At 49.7% G+C, this 27,180-nt stretch overlaps 1 protein-coding gene across 1 annotated transcript in view; it reads right to left on the reverse strand.

The window, feature by feature from the left end:
• The window catches only part of TMEM72 (transmembrane protein 72), a 29,343-nt gene extending 4,861 nt beyond the window's left edge, over nucleotides 1-24,482 (reverse strand). The window contains exons 1-4 of the mRNA XM_033130784.1: nucleotides 24,048-24,482; nucleotides 5,116-5,182; nucleotides 1,010-1,081; nucleotides 89-228 (exon numbers count right to left, since the gene is read on the reverse strand). Coding sequence (XP_032986675.1) covers nucleotides 89-228; nucleotides 1,010-1,081; nucleotides 5,116-5,182; nucleotides 24,048-24,117 — 349 coding nt within the window. The 5' untranslated portion in view covers nucleotides 24,118-24,482. The remainder of the gene's footprint in view (nucleotides 1-88; nucleotides 229-1,009; nucleotides 1,082-5,115; nucleotides 5,183-24,047) is intronic.
• Between the last annotated feature and the right edge of the window lie 2,698 nt (nucleotides 24,483-27,180).

The raw sequence follows: 27,180 nt of genomic DNA on the forward strand, positions 1-27,180 counted from the left end.
AGCCAGCGTCACTGCAGGCTGAGGAGGAGAGGATTCAGCCCCTCCTGCTCAGAGCCCACCTGCTTCCACCACCTCCTGGAGCTCCTACCTGGGATGGTCACGTGCCAGACCAGCACAGGATGGAGGAAGCAGGCCACGGACAGCAGCATGTAGGCCAGGAACTTCTGGAAGCAACCCAGCCAGCGGGCCTTCTCCCTTGTTCTGTATGCCAGGGACCCTGGCCGGCACCTAGGAAGCAGGAGTCCAGGATCACCAGGAAGCAGGGTGTGGCTCGGGAAGCCCCAGCAACACACAAGGCTGTAGGAGGCTGGGATAATACCCTGCTGTGGCCTTGCTCCCCACAGTGGCCTCTGGCTGAATGCCCCCAAGGGTGGGAGTTCTCCATTAGGGGTTCCACAGTTAGGGTGTTGCCTGAGCCCCTCCAGAGAGGCTGCACAGGCAGTGGGAATTCTACCGTGGCGTGGAAAAGGTGTGCATACGGGAGACACCTGGCTGAGACGGTTGTGTGGACCATGCACTGCGCAAGGGGCCTGGCCACGCGATTGAGCAGCCTGGGATCCGGCTGACGATGCTCACAGTCTTGCCGAGGTATGAGATAGAATTGGCTCAGAGGGACTTCTTTCTTAGCCGGCATGCAGAGTCCATACAGGAGCCCAGCAGAATACTGAGCAGGTTTCCTCAGGGTTGCTGCCTCCAGGTTTAGAAGGAGGAAAGCACTGGCATTTAGGTCCATCTCTTTCATCCTTTGAACTGGCCTGGAGCAAGGATCTGCACAGCTGCACTCTGCCCAGGCTAGCTTTGAGGAGTGGAGGTCCTCAGCATGACCTTCCTCCCAAAACCCGCTGCCATGGCTCTATGGTGCCCCCTAGTGGTCATTCTTTTGTAACCACACACTGTCTGAGAGTGTAGGGGTCCAGAGGTGGTACAATGTCCCCTTAAGCTCAGGGCTCCTCCCTCCATATCCCCCGCCAGAAGTTGCAAGGATCCCTTGGCAGTGGAGGCTACTTACTGGAAGCAGATGGCCAGCAGCTGAGCCACAAAGTAGGCCCCTTCACACACGGAAATGGCGGCTCCTGTAAATCTATGATGGAGACAGGTGAGGGAGGCCCAGCACCCTCTGACTCTCCCTTCGCTTTCCCGTGGGCCATCTTCTCATAGCACCTCGGCCTCCTGGGTTTCTACAACTGACCAACTGACCAGGAGTTTTTTGACCTAATCCTGTCACTCAACCAGCATCTCCCAGGAACGGTCTTATTGGACTGTAGTGGTGGAGGGGGTGGGGTCCGGGACCCAGAGAGAGGTGAGCAGGGAGCTGCAGGGAAGAGCAGGCCAACAAGGGAGACCATCTTGACCACAGCACCCTGGTGTGGACACCGGCAGGCATGTCCTCAACCTGCTGTTAGCAGGATGGACACCTACTGCCTGACTGTGAGAGCCTTAAGGCTGGATCTATTCCCAAACTTCTCCCTCTTGTCTCATCATCCAAAAAGTCACCAGGAGCAGCTGATTGTGTTCCTTAAGCAGCCTTAGAATCAGTCCCCTTCTCTCTGGCCTCACCTGTATCACCTGAGTTTGGGCATTGCCCCCGGACACCTGCACCACCTTGCCCCTTTTGGCCTCCCTAACTCCCTGGCCCTCACCTCCTGCCCCCTGCTACTCCACTCTGTCACTCCCAGGATGCCCCAAGGGCTCCTCCTGACACCTAAATCTGATCATATTCCTCCCAATCTAGAGTGCTTCAAAGCCTCCTTATGTTCCAAGTGTGGTCCAGGGACATTGCAATCAGAATCTCCTGCGGAATATATAAAATCATAGATTCCTGGGCCAGCCCCTGACTTTCTATATCAGAATCTTTGGGAATGGAACTTACATTTTTTTACTGGAGAGTATCACTGGCCTATAGAATTGAAATTCCTTAACGTGTCTTTTAAAGTCCTGCATGAGCTTCCCTACTCCTCTGACTACACAAGAAGCAATCAGATGCTCCAGGGCCTTTGCACAGCTGAGCCGCTCTTGGAAGGACTCCCCTTTCCTCCTCGTGTCTGTTTGGTGGACTCGTGCTTCTCCATGTTGCATGCTGTAACCAGAGTAGTTCCCTCTCTAATTCTTTCATGTAGCCCGGGCCGACTCTGGGAAAGCCTTATTGAACTGGAGTGAATGAGTGAGTGAGAAGAGATACTACCTTGCAGGGGAAGGCAGCTCAGCGTCAGGGTTTCCTCAGGGCCCTGGCCATTGCCCCTGCTACTGATCAGCTGTGTAACCACAGGCAAGTAGCTTGCTCTCTCTGCCTCAGTTTCCTCAGGTGTAAACTGAGAGAAATTATAGTGCTTTACCAATAGAATTGTTATAAGGACTAAATAAGTCGATTTTTGTAAAGCCCTTCAAACGTGCTTGGCAAATAGTACTCATTATAGAAATGTTATTATCATTTCTCTCTCTGTCTCTCTCTGTCCTCTGTCTCTGTCTCTCTCTCTCTCCCCCTCCCTCCCTCTCTGTGTGTTTGTGTGTATGTGACCGTTTAGTACTTGACCTTTACTTTCTCCCACTCTCTGTATGCTGCCCAGTGTCTCCCTAACTCTTACTCTTCAGCTTTTAAATGGTAATACCCTTCAGCCATTGGTGCGACCACTGTGGATAAGTGGAGGGAGGCAGTGAGGAGCCTCCTGGAAACAGGAAGAAGGGAGAGGAAGCAAGTATAGAGAGACATGGGGAAGAATAGTGGGAAAGCCGGTGACAGATCAGTTCCTACTGGTGCCTGTCTGCTCTTGACCATGGCCCCTGCTTGGTCCTGGGGACTCAGAGAAGGCAGTGACAGTCATACAGGGAGTGTGCTATGCTCCATGAATGCTTCGAGCATGAGGGAACACTGGGCAGAATGGGAGGAAGAAGGAGTGAATAAAGGGAGGCAGGGCATTTGGACACTTGGGTGGCCCTTGAGGAATGAGTGGGCATGAATGCAGGAGGGATGCCAGGATGGTTGTGGGTGCCAATCCTACAGGGTCGGAGAGCAGGGCATGGGTGGAGAACACAAACTAGTTCACAGTGAGGGGAGGGGGAACGGAGGGTGGACATAACGTCTTCTAGGCCTGGACCACAGAGTGACCAGACGGGCATCGTGTCCCCTCGAGACAGGCAGAGCAGTCGGGAAGAAGCAGGGTGCTGGGCAGAAAGCAGTGAGCATTAACTAGCGCAGACCTGACCTGTTACAGTAGGATGATAACCCTAGCTCTTACCCGATGTGATGTTTGTGGTTGAACTAGGTGACCATATAGAGAGGAGGGGGCCCAGGCCTTCTTCTGGATGCCAGAGAGACAGTGCAAAAGCTGGGACAGGCTCAGCAAGACAGTAGGATACCCAGAGCAAGAAGTCACTTCCAGTCAGTGGGGGTTTCAGGCCCGGGGCAGGCGTCCCGGGACAGAATGCCAGGCTTTGGGAATGCTGAAGGGGGTGGAAAGGCGCCCTGGGTGCTCAACAGGATGAGCAAAGGCTTAGAAGTGAGGTGATGTCGGTGAGCTTGGGAGAGTCAGAAACTCCTGGGGTGTAAACTGAGTGACAAGGAATAAGGTGGAGGCCAGAAGGTGACAAAAGAGTGTGGACTGGAGCCGTAAAAGCCCTTGGAGGTCATCAGGGAGACCTCTGTTTCTAGGTAGCTGACACTGTGGCAGTGGGAAAATGCACTGGGAGGTTAGCATGTGGTTGGGAGATGGTGGGTGAGATCCACCTGGCACAACAAAGGGCTTGTCTGGGGCAGGCATCTTCTTAGGATGCAGACGAAGCCACCATGACTAGGGTAGAGTGGGCAGTGGGGGAGCAGAGAATACAGCCTGGTGACTCTGCAGGCAGACAGGGCTCCCTGTATCCCTCAAGATTGGGCGCTGAGAAGCTGGTCAGAACCCGTGAGGACTCCAGGCTGTCCTACCCTCTGGGACATCACTGCACAGTGTCCTCCTTCCCACCAGGGGGCGTCTGCAGAGTCAGCTGGCAGAGAAGAAAGGACCAAGGCTGGGGAACTAGATGGACCTGCTACTCATGAGCTTGGAAAATGGGCTGAGCTGCTTACCCCCCCTGAATTTTTTCATCTGTAAAACTAGGGTGGTACTCACTTCTGTGCTGCCAGAGTTAAAGAATATAATGTAAATAAAACATTTAACTGTGCTGGGCATGGAGATGGGATCTCATTTATGGTCCTTCGAATTGATTTTCCTCTGTGTAAAATAAGAGCTCAGTTAATGTTTGCTGAATAAAGAAATTATTGAAGAGATGAATAGGTAGATAGATACGAAGTCTGACAATTAAGTTCGCGAACTTGTTGCTAACCTTTTTTGACATCAGATTCGTTATGAATTTGTACCAAGTTTACTATTTGGAAGTGCTGAATAGGCTGTGTGAAAAAGTTAGATGACCTGAACTTTTCACTAACAATTCGTGGCTCTTGCATCACAACAATGCACCAGCTCACACAGCACTGTCTGTGAGGGAGTTTTTAGCCAGTAAACAAATAACTGCATTGGAACACCGTCCCTACTCATCTAACCTGGCCCCCAATGACTTCTTTCTTTACCCGAAGAGAAAGGAACTATTGAAAGGAAGACATTTGGATGACATTCAGGACATCAAGGTAATATGATGATAGCTCTGATGGCCATTCCAGAAAACAGTTCCAAAATTGCTTCGAAAGGTGGATTAGGCAATTGGTGTTGGTGCATAGATTCCCAAGGAGAGTACTTCGAAGGTGACCATAGTGATATTCAGCAATGAAGTATGTAGCACTTTTTCTAGGATGAGTTCACGAACTTAATTGTCAGACCTCATAGATGGATGCGTGGATAGATGGATAGGTGGGTGGATGGACGGATGGATGGATGGATGGATGGATGGGTGGATGGGTGAATCAGAAGTTGTGTAGGTGGATGGAAGGAAGGATAATTAGTTAATTTATGGGATGGTCTGACTAAAGCCATTCCCAAAGCATAGAGTATCCTCAGGCCCCTCTTTTCCTCCCACCTTTGGGATAGGATGGCCCTAGCCTGGGAAAGGGTAGGTCAGTCTGAGCAGACAGACTCAGGGTGAGTTGGAGGAGAATATGCAGACAGGGGCACATTCACACATACTCACAGCAGGTAGAAGGCCAGGCTTTTGAACTGCCCCTGCAGGAAGGTCTCGGTGCCCACGCCGATCAACACTAAGAGGGGAAGAGGAGGGGAGACAGTGGCCCAGGTGCTCCAGCCACAGCACTACCCTGAGGAGGGCTCTTTGGCATGGAGTGAGCCTTCTCCCAGGGGATGAGAGCCAGGGGAGGCTCTTCCACATGTGGCACAGGGATTGGTGGCTGGGAAGATACAAGAAAGCAGGGATCCTTCTGAGTTGGTCTGTGGAAACCAGAGTGGTTTCAGGCAGAACCCTACAGGTCTTTTAATCCAGTCTCCCCAGAGTGCAGAAGTCATCCTCTGCCTGCATTGGTCATGCCACGACCCCTGAGTACCCCAGAGATAGCCCATGCTGACAGGCTACCAAACGCTCTGCTGCACAGTGGTCCTTCACATGTCCTGGCCTCAGGGCCCTCGTCGTCCTGCAGGTCCATGGCCATGCGTGCTATGTGTCTGGGCTTCAGTGCTTGGCCACAATGGGAACTGCCTGTTGTTGCTGCTTCTGAGACCTCTTTTTCACTTGCTGGTTTGGCAGATGCGTCACACACTCTGGGCTCATTGCTTTGGACCCAGGGCTCATTAAGGCCGTGGGGTTTGCTGGACAGGGGATGCTGCTCAGCCTCATCTCTCCTCCTGCCCTTTCTTGGCATTTGGTGCTCAAACACTTGGACCTTCATTTTTTGTCCAGGATGAATTTTGTCTTGGAACCACCTTTCCAGACTTGCTGGCTACCTGTTACCTCCTCACAGGGACTCCCTTGCTCTCACAGCTTCACTCAACCAGCTGTGGCTATGGCCCCATTCACTCACTGATGGAAACATTCCACAGTCAGCACTCAGGTGTTCCTAGACCTTCCTCCAGGACCACATTGGCCCACTAATCAGACCTCTTTCTGGCCCCATGCACCCTACATTTCTGTCTTTGGGTTCAGGTGACACACCCAGGTATTTGCCATTGTGGCTTCACCATGTCTCCCTCCCACAAAGTCAGCGATAGTGGGCTGAGCTGTCAAAGGTGGCCCTGAGTGGCCCGTCCTCTGCTCGCCTCAGCAGCTTCCCTGGGCCTGATGCCGCCTCTCTTCCCTGGCAGAGATACTGTGTACGCTTCCAGCTTTGGGTGACCTGAGCCCCTAATCCACTGCAGATGTGGGTTCAGCTCCTAATCCTGAAGTGCAGTGTGGAGCCCCTTTCTTAGGCCACCAGCACTTCTACTCCTCACTTCTGGGGGGATTACGGAAGCGCTGCAGGGAGGAGGGACAGAGCACTTTGATCTAGGAAGGGGGGAGGCTCCTATGTATTCTTAGTGATGAGGCTTCCATGCTCTCTGGTGCTTGAGGTGCAGGAGGACACTGGGCCTCTGTCCTCTGCAGCTTCCAGCTGCTCGCTGGCTCATCCCAGGTGAGCGGCTGGGGGTGCTGGTCAGCTACACATCTCTGCACTTTTGGCATAACTGCAGAGAACTTAATGGTGTCTGCACAATCGTCACACACATCCTGGTTCCTCACAGCAGCCCTGAGGCATAGGGAGTTATGTACTCCCCATCTTATGGGGAGGAAAATGAGGCTCAGTGACCTGCGGTGCTCTCACAAGGCCGGAATGTAGAGGACCTACAGACTGAACTTGAGACTTCTGGCTCTAGGTGGTGAGCAGTTTCCTGGTTTTCACTGTCTACCAGCATATGAGGTAAGACAATTAAGTTCATGAACTCATCCTAGAAAAAGTGCTACATACCTCACTGCTGAATATCACTACAGTCACCTTCAAAGTACTCCCCTTGGGAAGCTATGCACTGATGTCAGCACCTAGTCCACCCTTCAAAGCAATTTTGGAACTCTTTCTGGAGTGGCCATCAGAGCTGCCGTCATATTACCCTTGATGTCCTGTCATCCAAATGTCTTCCTTTCAATATTTCCTTTATCTTCAGGTAAAGAAAGAAGTCACTGGGGTCCAGATCACGTGAGTAGGGAGGGTGTTCCAATACAGTTATTTGTTTACAGGCTAAAAACTCCCTGACCGACAGTGCCGTGTGAGCTGATGCATTGTCATGATGCAAGAGCCATGAATTGTTGGCGAAAAGTTCAGGTCGTCTTTTTCACGCAGCCTCTTCAGCACTTCCATATAGTAAACTTACTTAGTTGGTATAAATTCATAATGAATAATCCCTCCGATATAAAAAAAGTTAGCAACATCGTTGCAACAAGTTCATGAACTTAATTGTCAGACCTTGTATGTGTGTGCTCTGTGTGTGTGTGTTTTGCAGGCAAATGCCCATTTAATTTTCACTATGTATCCTGTTTTCAGCATTTAGCATCTATTAACTTATAACAATCCTATATGACAGCACTATGTTATCCTCATTTTACAGAAGAGGAAACTGAGGCACGGAGAATGTAAGTAAAACAAATAAATCAACTAATTGTTGTTGCCTAGGTCAGATCCTGCATTTCAATCTCACATTCTCTAGTTAATAGCTGAGTCACTCAATCTCTCAGAGCCTCAGTTTCTTAATTATTCCTCTTGCACATAATGTTATGAGAATTCAGTAAGCTAATCAATGCCGAGAACATCGTAACTGCTCAGTGAAATTGCTTGTTAATTTTTGGCAGCGGCTTCATTCACATTGTAGTCTTTGTAGATTTGCATGGGCCTGTGCAAGATGCCAGTAGCTGGAAGGTAAAGGTCTCGGGAATGCAGCCCTTTTCTCTTACTTGCACCCATTTGGTGTGTGGAGACCTATTTTGATACCTTTTGACTGAAACAAAGGGTCAACAGTCAAAGGGGCATTTGAGGAACACTCTAGAGGCAGGGCTTGTTTGCAATTAAAAAAAAATCAAGTAACAACAGAGAAATGACAGAGCTGGATTGGAATCCCAGTTCTGTGTGTTATGACCTTGGTAAAATGGGTAAGTACTTAACCCATCAGAGTTAGGATTCCCATCTGTGGAATGGGGAGAATAAGTTATACCTCACAGAGTTGTCTCTTGGATTGGAGAAAAATGAGTCTGAAATGCAGAGCTTTGTGCTTGGTGTCAAGTGGTCAATACACATGGGCTCTTTCCTCCCTCTAACTCGGGACGTGTCAGCTTCCCCAGGCTGCATCTAGCCCGTTTTGTACTAAGGGAAGTGGGGCCACCACCCAAAAGCTCTCAACCAACCACAGCAATGCTGGATTCTGCAAGCCCAAGGACAAAGGTATGCCCTCTGGCTAGAGGAGGAGGGCAGGGAGATGGAGCCAGGAGCAGGGTCCTCAGGCCAGGAGATCCCTAAGGGAGCCAGTGGGATTTCCATGGGAGTCCTAAGGCCAACGGATCACATACTTTCAGCTTGATCCTCCCAGTTCTGGGGCTCCCATTCTCAGAGGCAGACCATGTGAGGTTGAGACAACACGGATCAAAATGAAGTCCTTCCTTCTGTCCCCTGCATCTGTCTGCCTGCGGCCTCGACCACAGTCTTGCTTCTGCCCTGGACCTATTTGGCTGTACTCCTTGGTGTCTCCTGGCAGCTCTTCCTAGACTGTGCTTTCCTGTCATCTGTGGTTTCCTGTTGGGGTGATCTGAGGTCAAGCCCAGTGGTGCGCTGGATTGTCATCGGGCTCCTCTCTTGGTTCAGGGGGAGAAATGAGATACAGACTGAGAAAAGCATGGTGACCCAGGCTGTAAGAGAGGCTTATCTGAGTGCTCGGGGGCCAGAGAGAGAAGAGCCATTCCTGGGGATTACCAGCAAAGACGTTATAAAGAGGATTCAAGCAAGGGGGACTGGGAAGGCAGGAAATAGACATGTGCAAATGGAGGGGCACGGCATTGCAGGGAGACCCCTCCTCGCCATTATGACAGAAGATTATTTCATCTGGAGCAGGGGCACAGAGTACATGTGACTGAGGCTGGACTGTGGGTTTTTAATCAGACTCCACAGGCTGCGCAGGGGGAGCCCTGAGTGTTTTGGAGCAGCCGAGTGACGTGTTCAGATTGGCATTTCACAAAGCTTTCCACATCAGTCAGAAGGGGTAAGAGGCTTTGGTAAGACTGCCCGGCAGACGGGAGGTGGTAGCAAAGTACTGGACACTGCCAGGCGTGCTCTGGGAACCCCCTTCTGGCACACTGGTAGCCTCCAGTTCCTCTGTTGGCCTGGTTTAAAGCAAAGTTCACTCTGTGGCTCCTGATGGTATGCCCAGGTGACCCTGTTCACCCGTCTGCAGGGCAGTACCCAAGAGAAGGGGAGTTGCTCCGTCTGGGGCCCAGATAAGGAGGCTTCCCAGGCACAGAGGAGAAGGGCGTGTCCTGCTGAAACATGATGGTCTCTCACCGTTTTCTGGATAGTAGAAGCAGAGGTGTGGGCTGGTCACAGGTGAGCAGAGGCATTTGGGTTTGGAATCTCCCTGGGCACGCCAGGCCAGCAAGCTGCCTCTCAGGGACGTTACACCACGTGCCATACACCTCAGTAGGCCCTCTACACACATCTTATTTACTCTGCACAACATTCCTTGAGGTGAAAATTGTCAACCCCATGTTATGTATGGAAAAATCCAAGGACCAGCATCCTGGAAGTGAGCACCTTTCCAGGCACACTGGTAGTGAGGGCAGAGGGAAGCCAGGAACAGGACCAATTCCACTGGTTTCCAGGTCCCTGGCAGGGAAAGGACTCTGGTGAGAATGGTGCAGGTGGAGGAGGACATTTCCTAGGGCCCTTCATAAGCATGGAGGAGGGGGTGTCCCGTGAATGAGGTCTGTGTCGCCGTGGGCAGTAGACCACTGCCTCTCCCAAGCCCACTTGTGAATGGATTTTTGCAATGTCTGCATGAGAAAGAGCCAGGACCCAGAGTCAGTTCTCCTTCCATTACCATATATTTGATCCCTTTTACCTTCAATTGTCGCCCCAATAAACTTTAATTAAAAAAAAAAGAGCCAGGAAACCGCCTCTTCACTGCCTCAGTGACCTGCCTGGTACTCAAGCTGTGTGGTTACCGCCCATCCAACCCTCACCCTGGGTATCTGGCAAAGGGCCCTCAGCCTGGGCAGGCCGAGCTCTTTTCTAAGAGGGAGAAGTGGTCGCAGCCTGAATCTCCCCACCCAGGGCAGTTCCACCCAGCAACCCAAGGGCACTCAAGGTGCAAAGTTCCCCCAGGAGAGTCCACAACCTCATTCACGGCACATTCTCTGTGTCAGGCCCAGGTAAAGTACAGGGGCACAAAGAACATATGGTCTGAGCCTGGGCATACCATCCCAGACCCAGGAAACAAAGTGATGTCCCAGTGAGAACAGGCCACAACACTCTGGGAGCAGGAGGAGTGCAGGCTCCACTTGCCTGGAAGCTGAGGAGGGCTCCGCAGAGGAGGAGGGCAAGGCGATGCTGGGGAGATGGAGCAGCAGGAGTTAGAGTCTGCACCTGTGATGGCCATGGCTACATGTGCAGACAAGGGACAGGAGCTTGTCTCTGGGTGCCTCCCCGTATAATTCCTGGGGCTGCACAAGGTCATGGGGCCACACGGGGCAGTGACAGTGTGGCTTTCTGGGCCCACAACCTCAGGTCCTCTTTCACATTGCAACTTCCTTTCACCATTCTAAGGGAGCCAAGCCCATTGAGAAAGCTGTGCCCTGTGGTCCTGTGAAAACCCTCCATCGGCAATCTGGGTGCAGCCAACTACCCTGGGGACCGTTGTTCCTGCAAGGACTTACTCTAGTCCCTAACACTTATCTCCCCAAAGCTCTCTCAGGCTTTTCAGGACTGTGCTCGTTACCATCTCTAATGTAAGTGAGCCAGGAATGTATCCTTGTGAAGACAATTCTGCTGATCCCTGCAGCAGCAACTCTCCCAGAGACTGGGTGAGGTTATTGCTGGACCAATGGCAGAAAATGGGAGTTGACCCCACGTACTTAGACTGTTAGGTGAGAGAAATACCTCTAATTATAGCCATGCAATTTGGGGTTTCTTTGTTACAGCAGATGCGTTAGATTGAAGCTGGATACAAATTCTTTGCAACTCTTCCCATAGATAAAGTAACTCTCCTCCCCTTGGATGTGGTCTGGCTTTAGTGACTCACTTGTCTGATAGAATGCTCTAGAAGTAAATTTCGGGAACTTGCATGGCTAATTTGCAAAGAGTTTCTATCCAGACCTGTTAAAAATGCTTGTTTTGGATGGAAGCTACTCACCATGTAAGAAGTCTGATGCTCCTGAGGCCACCATGTGAGAGAAAGCCGAGCTCACCATGTAGAGAGAACATGAGAAGCCAGCCACAGATGGTTGAGCCCTCTCAGCGAGGCATGGGGCACATGAATGAAGAAGTGATCGTGGACATCCCGGCCCCAGAAGGTGCAAAGAGGAGGAGGACTGATGAACCCAGCCAACGCTCAGAGCACGTGGCCTTAGACGAGCCCTTCCGGTCACCCCACTTGAGCCCCCAGTCCTCATGGAGCAGAGACGAGCCGTCTCCACTGGGCCCTGCCTGAATTCCTGAGCCACAGAGTTTTCAGCATCATGAAATGGTGATAGTCTTAAGCCACTAAGTTTCAAGTGGTTTTATTATGCGGCCTGAGATAAGTGGAAAAGCGGCTCATCCTACTCTTTAACTATCTGAGATGTTTTGGCCCAGAAGCCCCGTGTCTGGCCGGGTGTGTGTTCTGACCCTTTCAGCAGTGAGTATTCCTCAGAGCCCTGTGGCCTCCGGCCCTTCTCACTGGGCCTTTAACTTGGCTGTCGGGAAATCAACTCCCAGATTCCTAGGTCCTGCAGCGTCTATCCCCCTGCCCAAATGCATGCAGTCTCCTCGGAACGGGGCATGGTGTCTGGGGCCTCCTTTGGGACCATAGAATCCTAGGGTGGTTTTTATACCTTAATATTTTATGGAGCATCCATGAGGTCCTGCCTCTCCTAAGCAGGACCCTTCTGCAGCTTCATTTTAAAAAGATCCTCAGTGGAGAAAGTGAGGAAATAAAAAAGTGGGATCTCCTGCTTCAGGAGAATTCCTTGAACTGTATCCAGTACTTGCTCCTGACAGCCACCCTGCGCCTTGCAAAGAAGCAACCCCCCCACACCTACCTCTACCCCCTCCCGGAGGGCTCACTGACCTGTGCTGGGGACAAGCTGTCTTTGGAAGTCACCGTAGTTCCACCTGACATAGATATAGGACTCCAAACTTATTTTGACTGAGGGTCTGGAGTTTCCTAAATGTTTCCAGGGGACTAGTCTCCAGAACCAGGCACTTCAGAAGCCAGACAATGACCATGAAGTGTGCCTTAAGTGAGCGGGTGAAGTGTTGAACTGGTGTGTGGGAAGCAGCTCAGCCACCCTGGTTCCTGAGTGTCTGTCTCCGCATGTCTACACAGGTGGACCAGCTGCCCTCTCAAAGGGCTTACATCATCCCCGGGGATGAGGATGGGGACACAGTCCTCATTTTGTGGCATTGGACTGAGGAACTCTGCCAGGACTCCAAATGTAGGCATGGCATCCAACAGAACCAGGACTAGGGTGAGGCCAGCAAGGTACCTGGACACAAATTTAGGGAGGCGTTCACCCCCAGGGCCATGCTTCCCGTGCTGGCATCCAGAGACGTGCATGGCCTGTGGTTTGAGGGCGTCTGGCCACTCACGGAATCTGGCCTGCACTTCTGGTCTTCCTTCTTCCTCAAGCAGCAGCCCGGCCAGAGTCTCTGAAACTCTGCCTTCACACTCTGCCTTCAGTACAGAATGGGCAGCCTCCATTAGGAGTTCACCCCAACGAACGACCCTGAGGCCCTTGTCCAGACCTCAGCATGGAGTCAGATGGGCTGACAGTTTCACAGTTTGACAGGGAGACAAATGCCACACACGTCCTCAGAATCAGGCTTCATTGTAACTAATTCTCTATAAGAAAGACTTGCCCGCAGAGCAGCCTGGATCCTGGCTGCGTGTTCTTCCAGCTGCAGGGGGAGGTGCTGGCGCGACACTGCTCTTACACCGCTGTTACGTGGCCTGTCCTCCCATCCTCCCTGTTCTCCGTCCCTCAGGATCCCATGAACCCTGGTCCCAGCTCAATGGAACCACATCACAAACCGACCGCTGCACAGTCCTCCCTACTCTGGTCTCACTCCCCGCACAGTCCCCAGGGAGGCCTCTTGCTTGGTGCCCATTAGAGCCAGCTCTTTCCCTCAAGCATTTGTGGTCAAGCCTGGCCTCCTAATCTGGTCCCCTTCCCTCTAGGCTCTGCCCCTGCTGTCTGAGCTGGGTCGCACCCCCTCAGAGTAGGTTCTCCCAGAGGCCAGGGTTTTCTTCTGAGTCACCTCCCTGAACTGCTTCTCCTAGGTCAGCCTTAGTAGGGGTCCGAGATTCTGGACCAAGAGGCTGCGGGGCAGGCCCGGGCCAGGCAGCCACCTCCTGAGCCCCTGAGTGTCCTGGAGCTCTGGTCCCAGAGTGTGGCTGGGTGAGAGCTAGGAGGTGCTGTGCTGGGGCAGAGGGCACATGAGGCTGGATCAGAAAGGCTGAGTTCTGGCTCCTCACACAAATCATAACTCTCTCGTCGGCTTCCTCTTCTGGAAAATGAGGATAATAAAGATATGCCTAACTTGCTAAGAGCGTTCGGTGTTAGTAAATTATAGTGTTTGCTGTGCAAATGTAGACAATTGCTAATAGTATTATTAGGAGAGGCAGGTTTTTTTCCATTAGTACCCTCAAGGGGGAGGATAGGGTTTATTGTCATCCTTTCCTTCCATTAATACACTTTTATTGTGGCTGAGAGCTCTCTCTGTGCCCCGAAGCCGCTCATTGATTTCCTGTCTCAGCTCCCGTCTGCCGGCCTGAGCAGTGCTAAGTGCTTCCCAGCCCCCGCGCCATCACCACAGCTCTCTGTGCGACACCTCTGTGCGGTCTGCCGGGGGCCTCACGGGCGCGGGCCAGTGTGCTCTCGGGCCTGCGGGGCTGTTGCTGAGGCGCTATATCCCCAGCTTCAGGCCTCGTGCTGCTTTTGCCTCCAGACAAACTTCGTGGTTGTCTGTTCTGACTCCATTGCTGGGCTGAGTTTTGACACCTGTCTTGTAGTCAGTGCAGTGCCCTGGTGGCAACACAGGACACTTCACAGAGGTCACTAGAGGCCACCACTAACTGGCTTTTAATGCCAGTCATCTTAGCCCTGGCTGCCTCGGGAGCCAGATGAGAATGTCATGTGCTCATTCCCACTCACTATTGCCGAGGGCAGTCTCATAACTCACCATGTCTTATTTGTTGGTCCTCTTTATCCTCAACTATGGCCTGTCTCCTGCTGGTCTGAAGGTCTGTAGGACAACTCAGACAGAGGTGCACTAGGCTGATGACAGTGGCTGGGGTGGTTTAGGTTTGGAAGAGGCCACAGCTAGTGGTAGAGGTGAAAGCCAGATTTTCACCTTGCTAAGAGCATGGAGATGTTGGAACCAGTTGCTAAGAACCTGGTGAGACAATAAGCTAGTAGATGCGGGCCTCTTAACTCAGGAGAAATTCTGGCGATTCTAAGCATGGCAGGAAGCTTTCCCTGTGGATTGAGAGCTGATATCTATGAGCCAGGGTTCATGATACACTGTGAGTAAAGGCCAAGATTTTATAGTAGAAAATTCCAAATATGTAGTTAGAAGAAATTTTAGAGTATAGTGTGGCACTTACTATCTTCCAATAACTCTCACAAGCCTGTTTGGGGACAATTTCCTGAAGGTGAGAGTCCACCCATTCTCTACTAAACTCTCTAAACATGTGCCATAGACCAACGCTGACAAGCCAAGATGGCAATTTTGTTTGGCCTGTAGAAGGCTGTGTGATACACTGCAGTGATGCCCCCAAACCTGGATCTCTCTCGGCATCCACACCCTTTGTTGCGTGACTTTGCAGTGAAGTCTGTGTCCCGAACCCTTGAGTCTTGGCTCAGCAGGGTGACTTGCTTTGGGTGCCATGCCAGCACAGATGTGTAGTGGGCTCGTGCACTGGCATGGTCTCTCATGCCTCTGTCATTGTCATGGGCACATGCCAGAGCCACCCTGCTGGAGCACAAGGGTCACAGGGAGCAGAGTGGCCTGTTTCATCCCAGACAAGGCCAGCCTAGACAAGCCAACAGCCAACACAAACAGAGCTGCCTACCCACTCAGATGTGCGACTAATGAAAGCTTACTGCCGCATCCCACTAAGGTTTTGCAGATGTTACACAGTGTTATTTTGGCAATAGATAACTGACACATCTACTTTTTAGAACAGTTTTATTGAGGAGTAATTGATATAAAACAAACTGCACTTATTTACAAGTGCAAATTGGTAAGTATTGACATATGTATATACCCAGAAAACCATCACTACAATCAAGATAATGAACATCTCTATCCTGCTACCCTTGTAATCCTACACTCCTATCCTTTCATCCTCCTTCGGGCAACCACCAATCTACATTCTATTACTAGAGATTAGTTTTCATTTCCTAGAAATTTATTTAAATGGTATCATACAGTAGGTACTCTTTTTTTGTTTGTTTGTTTGGTTGTCTACTTTCATTCAGCATGATTATTTTGAGATGCATCCATTTGTAGCATGTGTCAGTAGTTTATGCTTTTTCCATTGCTAAGTAGCATGGATGTAGCTTGGTCAGTTTATAATCCATCTGTGGATGAGCACTTGGGTTGCTTCTAGTTTTGGCTGTTACAAATAAAGATGCTATGAACACCCATGCACAATATTTGCATGGACATATGCTTTCTTTTCTCTTAGGTAAATACGTAGGAGTGGAATGATTGGGTCATATGGTAGGTTTACATTTAATTTTTTTACAGAACTGCCAAACCATTTCCGAAGTGAGTGTATCATTTTACATCTTCATCAGTGGTGTATGAGAGTTCCTCATCCTCGCCAGCACTCCAACACTTTGCATGGTGAGTCTTTTTACTTTTAGCCTCACTGTGGCTTGGATGTGCGTTTCCCTAATGACTGATTATACGGAGCATTTTTTACATATGTTTATTTGCCACCGTATCTCTTTGGTGACTTGTTCTTTCATTCTATTCAAGTTATGTTTTGAAGAGTAAAGTTTTAAATTTTGATAGTGTGCAATTTACCAATTTGTTCTTCTATGGATTGAAATTTGGTATTGTACCTAAGAAATCTCCGCCTAACACTTTACTGAGGTTTTATCTTACTGTCTAGGAGTTTCATAGTTTCAGGTTTTATATTTATGCCTATAATCCATTTTGAGTCTTTTATTTGTATATGGCACAATGTATAGATTTTTTTTTTTGTAAATGGATGTTCAATTGTTCAGTGCCATTTGTTGAGACAGTTATCCTTTCTACACTAAATTACCTTTGTATTATACTTAAGTCAAAATTCTGTTTTACATATATGTCTAGGTCTATTTCCGGACTCTATTCCATTAATCGATTTGTCTTTGTGTCAAAATTGGACTGCCTTGATTTCTGTAGCTTTATAATAAGTCTTTAAAAAATCAGATAGTATTAAATTTCTAGCTTTGCTCTTTGTTCACAAAGTTGTTTTGGTTATACGGTATTAGGGACTTTGCATTTCTAGGTGAATTTTAGAAACAGCCTGTCAATTTTTAGAAAAAAAACCACAACACACACAAAAAAAACCCCACTAGATTTTGACTGAGACTGCACTCAGGCTATAAAGAAATTTTGGGGAGAATTAACATCTTAATGATATTGAGTCTTCTTACTCACGGACAAAATATATCTCTCCATATATTTAGGTCTTCTTTATTATCTCTCAGCAATTATTTTTAGTTTTTACTGTATAGATTTTTGCCAGATAGTATTTTATATTTTTGATGTTATGAATTATATTTAAAATTTATTTTCTCATTATTTGTTGCTAGTATATAGAAATACAATTGATTGTTGTATAGTGATCCTGCGTTCTGCAACCTTGTGAAACCCTTTATTAGTTCTAGTAGCTTTTCTGTTAGATTGCATCAGCTTTTCCATAGACAATCACGTCATCTGTGAATAACAAGTTTTTCTTCTTTCTTGCCAACCTGAATGCATTTTATTTCTTTTCTTTGCCTTATTAAACTGGCTAGAACTTCTAGTACAATGTTGATTAGAAGTGATGAGAGTGGACATCCTTGTGTTGTTACCGATCTTAGGATAAAAGTGTTCAGTGTTTTACTTTTCAGTGGCTGTAGGCTTTTTATTGATGTCCTTTTGAGGCTGATAACATTTCCTTCTATTACTAGTTTGATGATAGTTTTTATCATGAATGAATGTTGAATTTGGTCAAATGTTTCTTCTGTATTTATTTAGATAGTAATATGATTTTTCCTTTTTAGTTTGTTAATGTAGCCTGTTATATCAATTGATTTTTAAATATCAAAGCAAGCTTACATTTCTGGGATAAACTCTACTTGCTTATAATATATTATCATTTTTATATTTTTTAATTTAATTTGCTAAAACTTGGTTTAGAGTTTTTACATCTATGTTGATGAGGGATATTAGTCTGTAGTTTTCTTACGATGTCTTTGTCCAGTTTTGCTATTGGAGTAATGCTAGTTTTATAGAATGAGTTGAGAACTATTCCCCTTTTCAAATTTATGGAAGGGTTGGGTATATAGAATGGATATGATTTCTTCCTTGAGTGGTGTAGAGTTCACCTGTGAAGCCATCTGGACTGATACCTACTTTTGGTGATGCCATTGTTTACGTGGCGGGACTCTGCAGACTTGCGGGGTCACTGACAATATCGAGGATGTTGCCTCCAGCACAGAGTGGCATCTCCCTTGTAAGGACCTACGGGGAATATTTCTTCCAGGTCTTGATTTCAATTCAAGGTATTTTCCCAAATTATTTGCTCTTTATTCTATCTTGCATTCAAAGAGAATACTTCTTTGCTCATTCTTCCACATGGCAGCTTTCCTGGTGCTAGAAAACAAGGACCACACCAGTAGGTATTCTCCGTCCATGCCATGTTTCTTCACCTGACCCTTACCTGGCCTATGGCAAGCCAAGATGGTTCTGGGGAAGCCCCAAGACTACTCCCTCGCCCAAGGGTCAGCTGCTTGTATCTGACTGCATTCCTTTTTCATAATAACCCCCTCAGATAGTTGTACAGAACTAAGGACAATCTTAAAAGAACTGTCAACCAATGAAAAATAAAATAAGGCTACCATCTTCCTTCTGGTTGGATCATTACAAGTGGTACAGACATAACTAAGTTCCCATGGGCTGATCATAATGACCCAAGCTCAAAATGTGAAGGAAAATGTTACTCAGTGTAAGACCTTTCACAGTCTAGCCCCTTCCTCCTTTCCAGCTTCAAGGGTCATATATTCCGTTTTCCTTTCTTCTAATCTTCCTGCTTTTCCTGTCCTGCAATAAGAGTCCCTCCCTCACACTGTACAGTCCCTGTGTTCTGCACATTCCTTTAAAATTAACCAGCACTCAGTGAGAATCTACGTGCCAGGCATTTTCTTCCTTTAGTCATTGTTTCATTGTATGCTCATAATCCTCATTTGTTATCCCCATTTCACAGATGAGAAAACTGATGTTTACAGTGGTTAGGTAACATGTCAAGGTCACACACCTAGTCAGTGGTGGAGAAAGACACAAATTCATCTCCCAAACACTATGCGTTAGTGCTTGGTGCCAGGATGTTCTAGCTTGTCTCCCTCATCAGACCGCGTGCTTCTCTAGGTGGAAGTCATGCCATCCTAATATATGGGTTCCTACTGCACAAAGTGAAAACCGCAAAGGTTTGCCAAATAAATGAATCCTAAGTGGGGTCCTAGATTTCTTGTTTTTAATCTAAGAAGGAGGACACAGACACATAGAAGTAAAGAAAGACATGCTTGAGCCAAATCATGTTATCTTTCAGTGGTAGGAGGGTGGAACACAGGTAGGGATATTTCATTTACTCATTGGGACAATCAGATCGGAAAAGGAAAACAGTCAACATCTGATTGGAGGATCTGAAAGCAGTGTGGGTAATAAATCCACCTGCAGATGCATTGGAGTGCGTGAAGCTTCCTGAGAAGGCAGGAGGGGGTCACAGGGATGTATATTTGAGGAGGGTGGAAATTAGCAAGATGGCTGCCTCCGAAGCATTAGTTTGTTTCTAAAGGCTTTGAATAGGGCTAAGGTCAAACGATGCATTTGCTGGACTCTGTGAAAAAATAATGAGGACATCTGGGTTTAAATGCTTCTTTTGTCCTAGTCTATATTAATAGACCAAGTCTCCATTTGGAATGGAATGTGGCAGAAATGGGGCTGCTGGAAATGTGGCCCTGTCCTTGATGTAAAGGAGAGGTTAACGGGTCAGAACCTGGAACACAGCAAACCCCTGAGTGATCCCAGGTTGGTCCAAAGTAGTGGATTTGTGGGAAGGAGCACGTTGACCTCACAAGCAGGACTTCTCAATGGCCTCTTTCAATTCCAGCTCATTTCCTGCTTAGCTGTGTGGTGCCCATCCCTCTGGAGCTGTGTGCCCATAGGCCCTGGATGTACACCCATCACTGCCCTGTGAGTGGGCAGACTGAGGCTCCCACACTGGACCTGCTGGCTACTGGCTATGTGACCTCTGCCAAGCTACTGAACCCTCGGCTGAGGCTTCCTCATTTGTAAAATGGGACTTAGCTCAGCATTTGGCCCTCACAGACACTGGTGGGCTTTAGCAAGTTAAGTTTTTACAGCATGTTGTCAGTCAGTCATGCACCTCTGGACACAAACACTGAAGGCCCTACTGTGATAGTTTCCTCTGGAGATGTGTGCAAATTTGTCCCTGGATGAGGTCCAGGAGTGGCTTGGCAGGATGGTCAAGGTAGTGCCAGTCAAAACATGTGTGGCAGTCATTCAGAGACAGAATGAGCAGCTGGACCGAATAACAGTGTCTTTAGGTTTCGGAAGTGTTCGATCATTCCTGACTGCTTCACTGTAACTGCCCGTCCTCTGCATGACTCGCCTGCCCGAGCCTGTGGGTGGTGAGGAGCTACTGATGGGGGCACTAGGATAGACTGACGGGTGACCTCGGTCAGGCCTCACTGGGTCCCTCTGTGTGTTTTGCAGCCTGAAGTCATATCCCAAGATACGGAAAACACACCCCTTAACCTGATTTAGGTGGAGGGCACAATGAGTAAGAATGGACCACTATCAGTTCAACTCTTGCCTCCCTGATTCCTGGTTGTGAGACCTGGAGCAAGTAGTTTCAGCCTACCAAGCCTCAGTTTCCCCCTACATACAATGGGGATGAGGATGAAAATGACAGTGCTGCAAAGGGTAGTTATGAGGATGAAATGAGATATTATCTTTAAAACATGTCACAGAGTTTGTCTCACAGTAAATACTCAAATAATAATGTTCATTGTCAGCTATTACACCCAGAGCTGAGGCTGGAAGAGTATAAAGAAAAGTCCTTGAGTGCTGGCAGCCAGGAGCCTCCGGCTTGAGCCCCTTTGCTCTGAGAAAAGTTGGGAGGTGACACCAAAGGGCCCAGAGACATTTTCCTGGCATCTCCTCTTCTGGGGAGGCTTGTGCCCATGGGCAGGGACACAGCTGTGAGGAGAGGGCTTTCCCTCCAGTTGTCAGGGCTTAGGGAAAGGAGTCTCCCCTCTTTCCTCCATACCCCACCCAAGTTGGGGGCCTCAAGGCGCATCATCTGCCCTGACACAGGGACCTCTTCCCATTTTTTTTCCTTGGGATGAGGAGTGGTGAGGAAGTTCACGGAGACTCACCCTCGGGGGTGGGAAGAGGAATGCAGAAAGTCAAAGGGAAGCCAATCTTGCCTTCCCAGAACAGGGATGGGGACCAATCCCCGTGCACAGGCCCTTTCCTCTTGTAGGGAGGAGCACCCTGGCTGCTGTGCTCCCATCTCAGTTACCACCCATTTTCCCAGGTTCCCTCTCCTGACAATTAGTCTGCAGTGAGGACAACCCACAGGGTGGAGGGACCCCTGGAGCCTGAGTCTCAAACTCAGGATGTCATGGCCTTGCCTTCTGGTAGACCCAGTGAGGACCTGCCCTGAGGGATGGACAGGTAGGTGTCTGTCATCTGAACAGGAGTGGGGAGTGCTCATCATCTGTGTGCTGTTCCCCACTGTGTCTGCTGAGGCCATCTCAATGACCGGCTGAGAGGTTACATATGCAGACACACACACACACACACACACACACACACACACACACACACAAAATGCCTTCCTGGCCAGAAAGGTCATGCAAATGAGTGAAGCCAGCTAAGTATAAGACTAATGGGGAGGAATGGGTTTGTGATGACCTGGAAACCTTATGACTGATTCAAAGGGAGAGAATTTACTAATATTAGAAATACTCTGGCTGGGTGCAGTGTGTCCAGGACCTGTTTATTCCTATTTGACAGTAGCAATGCTCTGTATTGTCCACTCTGGCTGTGGTTTGGGGCTGGACATGGGCAGCATGGCCATGGGACTGACCCCTAGATGTCCCAATGAAGCTTCATCCACAGGGGCTGGTGAAGAGCGACAGATGAGCTCAGCCAGCACCTGTACAGGGCCACGCTCTGGCCAAGATGCTGGGCCTTGCCATACTGGTGGAGTCTCCTGGGGCCTTGTATCTTTGGAGCCTCTGACAGCCCCAGACCCTGTCTGCAGAGGGAAGGAGGGTTCAGGGAGGAAATCAGTGGATGGGAGCTGCCCGGTGCCCGGAGGGCGACCTTCGGTTACATGCTTTTCCGAGCTTCTGGAGAACCACACTCCTCCCCACAATGAGTCTAGGGGCTCCTGTAGGTCTTCTGGAGTTCCTACAAATTGACACTCTCTGTCTCAAGTGTTATTTCCTTTCCAGTAGCAATGCCCCTATAAATGAGGTGTGGACTTCTCAACCGAGAGTTCAATAAAAAAGAAGCTTAAGTGAATAAGGAATTTGCAAATCTGACACACTGGAAACAGGCCAGGAGTTCAGTGATGCTGGAAGAAACCTGAGATATGCCCAGGAGCACCAAAGCCCCTCTCTAGCTTCCCACCTGCTCCCAGAACGCTAGAAAGCCCCAACAAGAATATTGGAAAGCCTCGCCATTAGGAGGTAGCTCATGGCCTATTTTTAGCCTGGATCATATTTCAAAGCCAAGCAAGAAGCCTATCTTCAGCCTTAACAGCCGCCCTCTGTGCAGAGATAAGGGTTGTGGTCAAGAGGTGCCTCTGTGTGTGTGCGTGTGTACACATGGCTGCAGACCCTTCCACTGGCTGAGATAAATCAGACTTTTAAAGTGTCTTTAGCTAATCCATTAGAAGGATAGATACATCTTAAAACAGTTCTCAGACAGGAGGCAGGCCTTGGCTCTGGGCAGAGTATGTCGGGGGGACTGTCACCGTGATATCTGAGAGCGAAAAGGGCTGTGCTTCCACATTTGGAAACCAAGGCTTAGAGGAGGGCAGGGTGGAGTTAAGATCAACAGTTGTAGACCAAGACTGGAACCCAGACATGGAGACCCTACTTAGGGCGACCTCCCCCTCCCCAGGATGGCAGCTGGGAACCTTGGTGGTCACTCCCATACGTGTAGGGGACGGAAGCTCGAGCTGTCTCCCCCACCAGCTTACTCGGGGCTCTCAGCAGAGCAACTCCAGACTCTTCCTTGTACCTGCTTGGTGGGGCTCCCTACTCTGCGAAGCTGGGAGCTCTTTGACCAGAGTCCTGGCCTTTTCAAAAGTCAAAGGACTAGGCTCCAGGCTGACTGTCCCTCTGTCCTAAAGCATGACATTGGGCAAGGTCACTGCCCCTATTTGAAGTCCGATGCTCCATGTTGTAACAGTAGGGGTGGGATCAGCCCATCGTGAATGGCCCTTTCTGTGCTAACTCAGGGCCTGCATGCTGCAGAGCCCACTAGCTAGTCTACCAGTGAGCCTACCCTGGCGCCTGGGAATGACACAGATGTCCCTGAGCTCTAAAATATGTCACGGGGCTTTTCCCGAGAGGTTTCCATCCCCAGTTCCACCTAGCTATGACCAGTGTGTGCATTCTTGACCCTCCAAAACAGCAGGTCTAGTTATCTCCATCATATAGACCAGAAGGCTCAATCCCAGAGGGCCTAGGTGGCTCTCCCAAGGTCACACATTAGCAAGTGACAAAGCTGGGGCTGGAAGCAGCACTGTTTAAGTCTCAGCTGGGGGACATTGCCCATTCACCAAGATCCATGCGTGTGATTCAGTCTAGTGGTGGGAAGGACTTGATGAGCAGTAGGTGTTTCCTCCTTGTCCCCAAGGGACAGTGGGGCCCAGAGCTCAGGGCTCAGGATGCTGCCTGCCCACTTGCCCCACACAGACCCTGGCTGACTGGGGGGCATGGAGCGAAGGGTAGAGTTTGTGCCGGGGAAGTGAGCAGGTGGCACTCAGGATCATGGCTGTGCTGTTTCTGCTCCGTCTGCCTGTCCTGCCGGCAGGTTGGGCAGCCCCATGATCAGGCAGCTGAGGGAAAGGAGCCCAGCACAGGGAACCGTTCCCCCAACCCCACAGTGCATTAAGGGAAGCCCGAGATTCTCATGACCAGCCCCCATGTAGCTCAGCTGGCCCGCATGCTAGGAATTCTCTCACCATGAAATGGGGCTGTGGTTTGAGTAGAGCAAAATGTGCTCCATTGACCATTTCCATAACGCTTTAGTGAGGCATCTGGCCCCTTACACCTTCACCTTCAGTCCCCACCCCCACCTCACAATAGCCCTCCAGGAGGTGGGGGAGACCCCTCCACTCATTTCGGAGACGAAGATAGTGGGGGCTCCCAAGGTCACACAGATGGTAGGTCACCAAACAGATTTAGCACCAGGCCCCCTGGCTCCCAGTCCCAGGCTCACCCCACTGCACCCACTGCTGCCCTCAAAGCAGTGTTTCTTAGGGTCTTGGGAAGGAAGGTGAAGGGCAATGTGTTCAGATGTGTCTAGCTTCTACCCCTCTGGCAGCCCTGTCTGCTCCGCCCAGTGTGCAGGGTACTGCAGGAGGGAGGTGGGGTCTTACCTGCAGCAGTAGTGATGCCCAGGAGCCGGCAGGTGTATTCCAGCCCAGTCCAGAACACCTCCAGCTTCATGGTGCCAGGAGCAAGTGCAGGGTCCCCTCAGGGCAGGCAGCAGAGGCTCCAGCCTGAGATGCTCTCGGACGTCCGTGTGCAGTGGGAGGCTGGTGCGGCCGGCTCAGGGCCCCAGCACCCCAGGGCTCTGCCTTCCCAAACCAGTCCCGGCCACCGCTGTCTGGCTGAGGTGTGAATAGGGCTCACCTTCCTGGCTCAGCTGTCCGTGCCCTTGCCCAGCACTCAGCTTAATCATTACCTTGTAAGAATGTCCCCACCACTCTGCACAGCCAGAGCCTGGCCTGCAGCCGCTGCAGCCTCAGCGGGCGCTTGAGATCAGGCCGATTAGGGCTGAGTTGGAGGCAGGCAGCCTGAAGCTGGCAATGAACAGTTTCTGGCTGGGAGGAGGAAGCCCGCAGAGGAGCCAGCCGAGGCCCTTCCTTACTGGGCAGCTCCAGGACACTCTCACCTGGACCTCAGGCCGGTGGGGTCCAGAGAGGCGGTGTCTGGAGGTGACTGTGCATGCAGGCAGGTCCCTGTTTGTGCGCATATGGGAAAGAGGGATGTGTCTTTAAATAACCAGTAGAAACAACTTTTGAAATGAGTCCCAAGCTTCTATTCTTCTGAGTATAGGTGGATTAGAAAGCTTTTGAGTCTGTGGCGTGTTTGGACTCTGATCAGACATACTTAGCTCAGGCCCACTCTACACGGGGACCTTTCTTTATTCCCAACATGTATCCTGACATGTGATGTGGGAAATCACTATGAGTCTTTGGGAGGGGAGTTGCTATGTCAATAATTAACTGGTGACCTTGGGGAAACAAAAAGATGTTTGTGAGCCTTAGCAACTTTTGCAGAAAATGAGAAGGTTTGGCTGCACTGGTGCTTCTCAAAATGTGTTCTGAGAGCTGCGCCAAGAAGCCCAACCTCTAACATTTGGCAATTGTGGGCTTTCACTAATTCTTAATTTACTAGTTGATGTAAGAGGTGGAATGATATCAAGTTTTAGCTTTCTTCCCAGACATTTTTCTGAAATCTTTTTACCTTGTTGCTTACATGGGATAGACAACAAAACAACCAAAAAATTAGGGAAAAAACCCCAGACCAAATTCTAATCAAGGGAAAACTCAGGTATAATCGGTCTTGCTGTTTTCCTTTGGTGAGGATGCATGCATACTCATATAATAGATTGTTTTTGCTAATAAATTATTCTAATTTGATTGATTAAATTGATCAAGATTTCATAGCATTCCATACAAACTACCGTTGTTTTTCATCTCCCCTTGAATGAGTTTAAGAACCTCAGTGTTCATGTGATCTTTAAGACCAAGTTTAAACATGTATGATTTGACATATTTATTTCTTGGGTTATCTGACTGTGTTTAATAGAAGACTGTGTTTACCAAACCCTTAAACGCTGCTCCCTGAGTCCTGCGGCACACACTGCACTGAGCAGGCGTAGCTGGGGGACCAGGTGTCAGCAGCCTGAGACTCGGTGCGCTGTAGGAACCTGTTCTTTCAGCTCCTTGGGAAGCTCTGACTGAGCCCACAGCACCTTGCTAGCAGCAGCTGATTTCGTTGTCTACCTGACACCTGTGGGCTCTGAAGACAGGGAGCCCATCCAGGCCTTGGGTGGCAGGGCCCGTTCAGTTCAGCAGTCCTGGTTATAGCTTCCCCTTCCTGGCGACTTTGGTTTAGGAACTAGACTATGACACAGTTCTGGTCAAATGGCCCGGAAGGGGCATGTGTTGGTGGCCTCTGGGAAAGTGTCCTCACTTGTAGCAAGGAGCCTGAGGGGGGCTGTGCTCCTCCCTTGGATCCACCTGTGTTGGGAGCGGTAGCTCTCCCATGATGGGGGCAGGGGGTGGAGGCCTAGGGCACGGCCAGTGCGTGGAGTTTGCCCAGTGAGATGGGCAGCAACACTGGGCTCCAGATGTGGTAACGGAGCTGCAGATCTTACCCGTTTTTATGGTGAAGCCAGTTGGTTTAGGTTTCATCACAGCTGAAAGCACTTCCTGGTGGGTGATGCCTGAACTGAGTCCTCTCCATGGCCTTTTCTTCAGAAGCTCTTTCCTGTGCATTGGGCCTGGCGGGGAGCGAGAATGAGAAGTGAAGAGGCTGAGAATTAGGGGGTGTTTTTCCATCCTTGACGGTGCTTTTCTGGGCCTGCCCCTTAAGCGGATGGAAGAGGGAGATGTGGCTGGTGGTGGAAGGAGAGCAGAGCTCAATGCAAAAGCAAAATGTGGAGGAATCTCCGAGAGGGCCCCTCTTGAAGAAACAGCAAAGACTCTGGCAGAGTTCATGACCCCTCTTCCTATCATTCAGCCATTTGTGGAGCTCCCTGGGGAAAGGAGACACATAGCTGGGCAGACAAGTTGCTTACACCTCTTAGAATTCAGAGAAAAGATTGTCAGGGACTAGGGGCCAGAGACCCTAAGGAATAAGCTGACTGAGAAGCTGGTAAAGCTCCCAGACATGGAAGTCTGCCCTTGCACTTCCTAATGGGCCCAGGGGATCAGAGAGGGGGCACCTCCTAGAGAAACGAGCGGATGCCTAGGGAGCTTGTGAGGAGCTAAGAAGGGGGAAGGATAGAGGGAGGGACGGACAACTGTGACTGGCTGTGAGGAACATGCATGAAGAATGTGGAAAGGGACTCTGAATGGCCAAAAGGGAGTCTCAGATTATACCCTGTAGGAAGCAGAGTGCCGGGGCCCTGATGCTCTGGACAGTGCCGTGACATGGGTATTACACAGAGAAGCACAATTTCAATTTCTGTTGCATCCTAAGGAGTCCAAACTTGCACTAGTAGGTAGAAGTCATAGGGGGAACTTTCAGCTCAAAGTAGGGGAAGGTGTTTTAACGATAGTTCCCCCCTTGATAGGATGGGTTGTTGTGGGAGGTCATGAGCTCCAGGGAGCCCACACAAATATGGGAGGGTGTGGGGTATGGGGGTGCCACCGTAGGCAGTTCTCTAGCACTGATTTGATGATTTGGTCTGGGAATCTGTGATTCTAGATCGCTATGATTCCTGAAAGAATCCAGACAGGTGCTCTGAGAAGTGCTAGGGACACCACCTAGAAGACA

Source organism: Rhinolophus ferrumequinum, chromosome 16, assembly GCF_004115265.2.
Source record: "Rhinolophus ferrumequinum isolate MPI-CBG mRhiFer1 chromosome 16, mRhiFer1_v1.p, whole genome shotgun sequence".
Classification (NCBI taxonomy): Eukaryota; Metazoa; Chordata; class Mammalia; order Chiroptera; family Rhinolophidae; genus Rhinolophus; species Rhinolophus ferrumequinum.